Consider the following 9766-nt stretch of genomic DNA (forward strand, 5'->3'; position numbering starts at 1 on the left):
AAACGTCACCTCCTACAAACACACCCCGCAGCTCGTCATTATTGACTCATGCCCTGCAACAATGACCCCAACTTGAGAGACGTGCTATACAGGACACCCACATCTTGTGATTATTCGTGGATCATATCCACTGTGAGTTGTACATTCCTTGATGCTATGAGTTTCCTCCCCAGCCATACAAGTGTGCAGTCAGCAGACATTGAACTTTTGAACCATGTTGTAGAATTTTTGTGACGTCATAGCTGTGATTGTGATTGACATTCTAAGCTTTGATAAACCAAAACAAACTTTGCAGGAAGCTTGCGTCATGAACTTGAATATTACCAGGAACAACTGGCTATTTATCCACCGGTATACTCTTTTTATTTGCCTACAATTAGCTTGTTTTTCTTTTCCATCTGCCATTTACAGCATGTATTATGTTGGTTATTCACTGTTTTGTTATTGCTTGCTTGCTCTGCTCATAAGCTGTTCTATATTTGTGTTGCTCTGTCAGTCGGTAACTTATGCAAGCCTTACGTTGCTTAGTATTACAATAAAGAAGTTGGAGTTGTTAAGCCTTATATGCCCACTTACAGGCATTTGTTCATCATGCCTTAGTTTACTTTATGGTACCAGTTATTTATTTATTTTGACCCAGCAAACTTGCAGATGTGTTTGTATCATAAATCATAACTTCTTAGTCTTTGATTTACTGAATCTTAGATATATCTTCAGTTATTCTGTTTTCAGTTCTCTTGCATCATTGCATGAATGAATCAAACTATGTATTTAAAAGGAAACACGCACAAAATATGGCAACCTTAATAAAAATTAATCACTAAGTGATTAATTAAAATCTAATAGAAATAATTTGGTGTAAGCATTTGCAGGTATGGATGATTCAACTTGGTTATTGTTTGGACTAGGTGACGGACAGTACCTGCTCGTACTATATTATATTACCTTTTAACAGCTCACTTGCGCTTCCCTCACTTTTGACATCTACGAGGCCTGGTGATGTATGGTTTGTTTTCTTGAAATTGTGGTTGTATATTCAATTTGGCTGTTTGTCCTGCTCGCGTATGTGACCAGTCTTAAAGGTGTTTTATACATCAGTGGTAATAAGAATAACTTATTATGAACTAGTTATGTGTAACTGTACTTGTTGCATGTTTAGATGAATGTATAGCATTTTTTCTTATATTACAGGGTGATTGACTGATCAACTGAATAATTGACATATACATATGATGTTGGAATAAACGTCACCCGACAAACACACCCGCAGCTCGTCATTATTATTGACTCACCCCTGCAACATGTATTGTATGTATAAATTGAGGTGAGACTAAATCATTAATCATTGCATAAATGTCACTCTTATTTGCTTCCATTTATTTTTGGGGTAACCAAAGTTATCACTTGCAGATTTTAATGTGCAAAGGGATTAACTTCAGTTAATTAAATGATAATGTAACTGTTGATTCATGTGTTAAAACACTATAAGAGTTATTATTTGCCATTTCGGCAACTGTCTAATGCTTCATGTCAATGATATACAGTCACGAATATTTGTGTACTTCCAGACATAAAAACTCGTCACTTATGTCTGACTCGGGCCTCGTTTGTCCTCAATAAAGGCTGTGTTTGTCAAAAGTGGCGTTTTCTTCATCAGGAAGGGAAACTATGGAAAAGAGTTTTTCCAAAGCAAGCGCTCCCCCGCATCTTCGCTAATAGGTACAAGCAAGAATGTAAATTATTTACTACATACTTACTAAATATAGTTACTACATACTTACTAAAAGATATACTGCTATGACTAGTCTTTTTAAGAGACAATAAAAGTAAAAAGTTCCTTTGCATAACATTAATAAGGTAATAAGGTCATAACAGTAAAACGGGAGAAAGCGTTACAGCATTTGTAACCATATCATCTACATAGAGAGAAACCGACAGAATGTATTCACACGTATGGCCATGAGGCCAACAGCACAATGACAATTGTTTCTCACTTATCCGGAGCGCCCTTATTTATAGCTCTATGTGTAATCAAGTTTACTTTAATGTTTGAAATTTGTTCCAAGATATAGCTAAACCAAAGTATAACATAAAATAATTGGCTGTTCGGGAATTTAGAAGATTTATAAATTTGTAATTATTTGGCTTAACATAGTAAAGATTTGGTACATATTTAGTTCGTACATTATGAACATTTAAGCAATACATGTTCACTTTCTGATATGTTTAAACAATAAAGGCACACAGCAAAGGCCCCATCTTTAGATCTTCTGTAGGACTGAATCTTGAAATTAGCTGTACCACATCAAAATTTTGTTTTCTGTCTTCAGAGATAAACGGACGTTACAACCTGAAAATGATACTCGAGATCAATGTTGAATTGCTGTCCTTACGTTTTTACTAACTCTTTCAAACAATTATCCCCCAGTGTTGTCGTCTTACTACAGGCCAGGGGATCCCTTGTCCGTTATTTGTATATGGCAATAGCAATTAATGGTATATGCCTCTTTGACATAAACTGTTATAATTTAGTCATTATTGGGGCGGTGGCGTAGCCTAGTGATTGAAGCGTTCGCTCGTCACGTTGAAGTCCCGGGTGTGTGAAGCCCATTTCTGGTGTGGCCAGCTGTGATATTGCTGGAATATTGCTAAAAGCAGTGTAAAACTCACTCACTTTGTAGTCATTACTCTGTACATGGCGTCTGACTGTCACTCACTCTGTCACTGACTAGGAACAAGGACAAACAGCGAGATCAGGTGGCCAAGCTCATTGACTTGGTTGAAACATGTGATCGTATTCTAATTGCGTAGATCGTTCCTCATGTCAGTCACTAGATCGTCTGATCGATTTTTTACTGACTTCGTAAGGCTGGAATACTGCTGAGTGCGGCTTTAAACAACAACAACAAAAAAGAACGCTTAAGAAAACAAAGCAAGTCATGTACCAGCTGATCACTTTATTGATCCTTTTTACAATTTAGTTGACATAACTGTTGATCCAGGGAATGTACTCTGACACACGCGTGTAGACGCTGGGATAGTCCCCTCCGCACGTGCTGATTCCCCATGACGTCACGCCAATCAGAACATCAGACTGGCCATTTCTGATGATCATTGGTCCACCGCTATCACCCTAACAACAGTAACCATTGACAACATCTTAGCTGGTACACACAACAGGTCTACAAGTGTAAAATTATCATCTAAATTTGACGTTTTATTTAGCTGGCAGAATGTGGATTACGGTACTGAGTTTCAGTTCCTGTCTAACTGGTATCCTATTCCATACCTGTGATCTTGTTTTACTGTCCTTTCTAGACAGGTATTATTAACGAGTTAGATGTTGTGGCTCAAATAATATGAGTGCAATGTGAAAAGGTACCTGACTTGTACTGTTTGGAGTTATAGAACACCCTACAACATTACAATTTGATGGTGATTAATAAACATGCTCTTTAGCTTGGCAGGGTGTAAGAATCTACATTGAGACGTCGCTCTCTGCTTTAAACAAGACATTGTTACCGGTACATGTGTGTGTTTCGTCACATGCTAACTGTGCAGTCGAAACCTACCACAGATTCGTTTTTGTAGAGATGTTTGAAGATTATTGAATTGGTTCCGTGGAGTTTAAAACCAAAACAGTTGCAATACGTAAAATAATATGCACTTATCGTGCAGATTGTAACATTTGAAAGATTGTAGCATTTTAAAAAATTGGAACCAGACAGCCGGATTTAGGTATTAGACCCGAACTGGAATTCTAATGTATAAAACTAGAATAGAAACAGATGATCAGAGCCATCATGAAAAGTGCAACTCACATTGCAAGCTGAAGCTTGTTGACTACTGTCGTAGATGCAGATGTGTTGGTCGTTGATGGTGGCACCGCTGACAGAAGCCCACATGCTGCTGCACTGAGCGTTTGAGATCTTCTGCATAGTCACCTCTTGCAGTCTGTCTGGGAGAGTCCCGCCTCCTGCAAACATAGTGATGAGGACCACATATACAAAAGACGGCATCAAACTAATATGATAGTATACTTACTCACTACTTTACTAATGAGGGGTAGCCTAGTGGTTAAAGCGTTCGCTCGTCAAGCCGAAGACCCTGATTCGATTCCCCACATGGGTATAATGTGTGTAGCCCATTTCTGGTGTCCGCCGGCGTGATTTTGCTGGAATATTGCTAGAAAGCGGACTAAATCTTAACCCACTCTCTTACTTTACAAATGGCTAACAGGTGGACATTTCACTTGCCTCTGCATGTGTTTGTGACGGTTACCTTTGTGCGAACACCTGCTGTCATAACTACTTGATATTGATTCACAAACACATTCTGATAATATAGTCGGAATCGTAAAATCGACTCTGCCTTTAAGCAGAATTTTATACAACTCTTGCATCATGTACTGAACTTCTCTATGACAAAACCTGGAGATGTTTTTCCTAACTTTAGTTGACAAGCCTTGTTGTGACTGAAAACCACTCACTCACTCACTCGAAGAAACAATCCTTTTTCGTTTTCATATTTACCGACAGTTCTTCCCCAACCGGAAATGATGACGTCTTCACCCTCATACGAAGCGCCCTCGGGAGAGACATCGATCAGTTGGACAGTGTTGGTGATTGAGGCAGCACTGTTCAGTTCCAACAAGGCGATGTCGTTAGGGTAGCCGGCTGCGTTACCGTTGTAGCCAGGATGCTGAATAGAATATACAAAAATGGAATACTCGTATTCCCACCAATCGTTTATGTTCTGTTGAGTGCAACAGTCAAGCTCGTGTTTACATAAGCCTGTAAGTCCAATTTGCTATCATGGAAACCGGGGAAAATAAAATCTTCAAGAGTTCCTAAATGACAAAGGATACCAGTTCATATTTTACTTTGCTCATGAATTTCTTCATGAGCGCCAAAGTTTACCAATCACTGTAGCCAGCAATGGAAGCACCGGACGTGGCGTGTCACAGGCGCCACCTACCGAAGCACCTAACGTGATGTGACAAGCGCCACCTAGCAACCTACCATGACAACTCTTGTGACCCCAATCCTCTGTTCTCCTGACTCCGTGCTGCTGAGACTGTGTTCGCCCAGTTGAACCCTCAGGGAGCTGGCGCTGGAACATAAGTCAACATTAGTCAACAAGGGGCAGATAACCCGAGGTGATCGGCTCATAATTTATCATAGGTCGTAGATTATTGCACATGTTACTCTCTGTTTCTAGATGTAACGAGTCCACGTCACGGAGATATCACCTCAGTCAGTCTACGGTTGCAAACCCATCACTCGTCTGATTAAAATGTCATGGACATTAAAAGCGATTTTCAATTTGAATGTATGCACATTGTTTGCACTCAGCATTTTCCCATCTAACTGACGGTGGTCTGTAACCAGTCAGGACCAGACAATCCAGTGATCAACAGCATGAGCATCGGTCTACGCAACTGGGATGCGATGACATATGTCCAATCCCGTTCGTCGCCTCTTACGACAAGCATGGGTTGCTGAATACCCGGATCTTCACAGGTTTAGTCCATTTTTCAATTGGAATGGATTCATCCACTGAGCAATGCATGCTGTCCCCCAGAACGCAGATCAGTATCCCATATCGTAAGACTAGCGGAGGGGTTCCCGGCTGGGATTGCCCCGTAGGAACCCAATTCTGTCCAAAGACCTAAATCAAATGGGTCCGTTATCTGTCATAAGGGGTGACTTAGAGGATCGATTGTCTGACTCAGTGACTTGAGTAGATGCGCGTCACATCGATCACGAAATCGACTTACGATGTCACGTTACATATGTGATGTCATAAACAATGGATGACGTCATCTGTACCTTGCAAGACGCTTTACCACGTGCCGCTTCCCAAACACAGAAAACAAAGGAATGGTTGGCGTGCACACAAACATCAGTAAGAAGCAGGAACATTGATGAACAGTATATTCAAATGTACCTGGCACCGTCCACGCAGTGAGCGGCGGTGAGGCACCACCTCGGAGCAATGAGACTGCATCCACAGCTGTGAGACCAGAAAATGCCCAGAGTGGCCCGCTGGAGGGAGGCGATGTACGGGTGGCTGTGCTGTGCTGCCTCAGAACCACCCACGATACGGGTGGATGGGGCGGCTGAAACCAGAACATAATGTCAGGGAACAGTTCAAAAGTTCAGTGTCGAATAAAAATCGAATTTCTCTATTTTCAGCGTTTTTTAAAAAAAATGTCAATATTGGGAAAATACTGTATTCCAATTAAGTGTGTGAAAAAACAAGGCGGATTTCTTTTCACTTGTGTCGAACAAAATTGAATGAGATCCGGCATTTGGACTTCTTGGGTACAATAGACCATATTATTTGAAACTGTGCGTTAAAGGACTCTTGTTTAGAAGTTATATAATAACAGGCGGTTGGGTAGCCTAGTGGTTAAAGCGTTCGCTCATCACGCCAAACACCCGGGTTCAATTCCCCACATGGGAATAAAGTGTGAAGCCCATTTCTGGGTTCCCCCGCTGTGATATTGCTTGAATATTGCTAAAAGCGGCGTAAGACTAAACTCACTCACTTTAGGATAACAGTTGTAGGTGAACAATTGACTTGACTTTGCCCGCGCCACACCAGGGTAGGATAGACTCTACTTTTTGCGACCTCAAGGAATCATCCCTGATTGGTGGTGATTCTTAAAGACATGCTCGAAATCGTACCACGGACTTTTAGAAAATATTTATCATAAATATTTAAAGTGTTTTATCGGATTTATTTGTTTAAGGGTTTGGATGGTCAAGTTTCCCGAGCGACTTTTATTTTAGTTGGAGTCAATAAGTAATTGTTCTAATCGTCAGGTTTTTCTGAAAATGCTTACAAGGGGCTATCAAAAGGTTTTGGGCCTAAAATACTTCTGATATGTGCATGATAAAAATAACTGTGTGATACTAAGAATGGTTTATATTCATCACTTAAACGTAATATTGACATGCTACCTAGCTTCCTGTCACGTGACATCTAATCACATGTACTCCTATTGAAAAGGCAGAAATGGATAAGATTGAGTACAGAAGAGTCGTAAAAGTTTTGGTCCTCGGGGGCCAGGGGCGGATACAGCTTTTTTAGAAGTGTGTGTGTGTGTATGTGTGTGTGTGTGTGTGTGTGTGTGTGTGTGTGCGTGACGTGTGTGTGCGTGTGCGTGCGCGCACTATTGAGAAAAGGAGGGGTACACACTTCATGCTCACCCGAGTTTCAATGGTCATTTCACAATCTTTCATGAATTCTTGTTTAGATCTGGGTTATAAGGCAATAATTTTAAAGGAGAAATGAACTAAAGAAATAACTAAAATAAATGTACGGCAACTTACCGGCGGCCACGGACACTAAAGCTGCGATGATGAAGATCATTGTGGCGAGGTCGTCACTGTCTGTGTTGGAAGTGAACGTTCAACATCAATTTATACACAGAATTGGGAGACAAGGTGTTCTTTCCCATAGTTTCTTCAATAGCTTGAGAACAAACCATCCGTCACATAATGTTTATGATATTACCATGTATCGGTTGGAAACCTACTTGATATTATGTGAAGTCCCATACATTTTATACTGTAGTCTGAACTGGCACACGTCGTCACCCAAAGAACACGTGGACGTTTTCTCCGCAACACATCCCTTCGATATGTTGAACTCGTCACGTTGTTGAGGATGAATTAAACATATTTACAAAACATACGAAATCGAAAACAAGTAGAACGTACTTTTGAGAGAGTAGTTTTACCCTTTTGACGTTGCGAAGTGAGGTGCAATGGGGTTTTGAACGTCGAAGTCAAAATTATATATCGCTGCACGTGCATGTGTGGGTGACAGCCCTGACGTTTGGTGCTAGCACAATAAGATACTACGATATATTCAATGGGTGAGTGAGTGCATGAGTGAGTGAGTGTGTGACTTGTGTTTAACCCAGCTTTACACGTAACGTATGTTAAATTTGGATACAGTACAGTCTTCAAGCTTCACTCTGATAGTCGGGCGGTGGGGTAGCCCAGTGGTTAAAGTGTAGACCCGAGTTCGATTCCCCACATTGGTACAATGTGTGAAGCCCATTTCTGGTGTCCCACGCCATGATATCGCTGGAACATTGCTAAAAGCGGCGTAAAACAAAACTCTCACTCACTCACTCTGGTAGTATGGTTTCGACTCTTATATGGGACAAAACAACATAGAGTGCTAGAATCTGTACTTTACTTAGAACGTGTACTCCCAAGAGTTACATTTGTTATATTTGGCCACTTAGGCGTTGTGTAGTTCAAAGCTTTCGGTCTATCAATGGTGTATCTGCCAAAAGTATCAGAAGATCCCGACATTAAGCAAGTGAACAATGGTGTGAGTGCCAAACGTGGGAGAAGATCCCCGCATTAAGCAGGTGAACAATAGTGTGTCTGCCAAAAGTGGGAGAAGATCCCGACATTGAGCAGGTGAATAATGGTGCGTGTGCCAAAAGTGGGAGAAGATCCCGACATTGAGCAGGTGAATAATGGTGTGTCTGCCAAAAGTGGGAGAAGATCCCGACATTGAGCAGGTGAATAATGGTGCGTGTGCCAAAAGTATGAGAAGATCCCGACATTAAGCAGGTGAATCGATGTTCATGATATCGATCACTGGATTGTTCGGTCCAGACTCGATTATTTACAGACTACCGCCATATACCTTGAATATTGCTGAGTGCGGCGTAAAACAACAAACAAGCAAGACAGGTGAGGACTTTTACCAAGATACGTGACATGCGAATATATTAGACCTTAGAATAATTTTCAACAAGGAAGGACCACCTGTGTTTCAGTAGAACAATTCGCTGTTATAAGTTATGTCCCTTAGTCATGACAGAATCCGATGATCGTTGGTTTGAACTCAGTATCGCCCTAATTGTTATCAGTTGTTCGTCTAAGGTATGCCGTGCTTGTTAGGAGGGGCGTTAGGTTAGCCTTGTAGCTCCTCGCGCCAAAGACCCGGATTCGATTACATGGGTGCAATGTAAGTCCGTTTCTTGTGTCCCCGCGCTGGGATCATGTTTGAATTTTGATAAATGCGACTAAAAATCATACTCACTCATTAACTCGGTCTGTAAGCCCACTTCATTTACAGAATATTCATATCTACCACCGCTTCTAATCGCAGATAGTTTGTATATTTCATAGAAACTGCAAAAACTTGCGTACAGTCGCTAGCAGCTCGAGGAATTGGATATATCCTTCTTGGAAACCGTGCAGGAAACAGAACTTGTATTCCACAGCCCCTAGTATGGTGGCCTAACTTTCGTTTCGAGCGATCTCTTGCCAGTTCACATCTTGTATAGTTGCTTCTTACTTTATTATTTGATTTTCAGTTTTTACAAATATGTGATAATCTAGCTTTACTGTTCTTTGACAACAGGATTTATTCAGTTTATAAATATAAGCTATATGTGTAAAATATGTCTCGCCATGGTTTGGCTTAAATATTGCCGATGTGACGTTAAACTGTAACTCACTCACTCACTCACTCACCCACCCACCAACTCACTCACATACCCACCCTCCCACTCATCCACTCTCCCAGTCACTCACCCACTCACTCACTCACTCGGGGTCGATCGTTACCATACCTTAAAAGCATTTTGTTCTTCCATGCAGTAAGATTTCATTCGTGCAGTAAAAGTTTAATACTGATTCTGTTAGTGTTTCACAAATGACTTTTGCCTTTGAGTATAGATCCCTGAAAATAAATGACGACACCAGGTGCTCGTGAAAAGGGTAAG

The 9766-nt window shown here is 41.0% G+C and overlaps 1 protein-coding gene across 1 annotated transcript; it reads right to left on the reverse strand.

Annotated features, from left to right (window-relative positions):
* Positions 1-2971: 2971 nt before the first annotated feature.
* Positions 2972-7416, reverse strand: LOC124265389 (fibrinolytic enzyme, isozyme C-like). The gene is made up of 6 exons (XM_046700160.1): positions 7341-7416; positions 5950-6121; positions 5022-5112; positions 4533-4701; positions 3822-3976; positions 2972-3133 (listed from the first exon to the last, which is right to left on the reverse strand). The coding sequence occupies exons 1-6, from the start codon at positions 7378-7380 to the stop codon at positions 2978-2980; spliced, it is 783 nt and encodes a 260-aa protein (XP_046556116.1). The 5' UTR covers positions 7381-7416; the 3' UTR covers positions 2972-2977.
* Positions 7417-9766: the final 2350 nt, after the last annotated feature.

The sequence above is a fragment of the Haliotis rubra genome, unplaced genomic scaffold (genome assembly GCF_003918875.1).
Source record: "Haliotis rubra isolate DU_JTF1 unplaced genomic scaffold, ASM391887v1 Scf977, whole genome shotgun sequence".
Lineage (NCBI taxonomy): Eukaryota > Metazoa > Mollusca > Gastropoda > Lepetellida > Haliotidae > Haliotis > Haliotis rubra.

What these genes read in the sequence shown, in the direction of transcription:
- LOC124265389 (XM_046700160.1), bottom strand. Translation starts at nt 7,380, where the DNA reads ATGATCTTCATCATCGCAGCTTTAGTGTCCGTGGCCGCCG. An exon ending in CACTGCGTGGACGGTGCCAG is followed by an intron (nt 5,113 to 5,949) that starts GTACATTTGAAT and finishes CTTATGTTCCAG; the next exon opens with CGCCAGCTCCCTGAGGGTTC. An exon ending in CGGTTGGGGAAGAACTGTCG is followed by an intron (nt 3,977 to 4,532) that starts GTAAATATGAAA and finishes CTATGTTTGCAG; the next exon opens with GAGGCGGGACTCTCCCAGAC.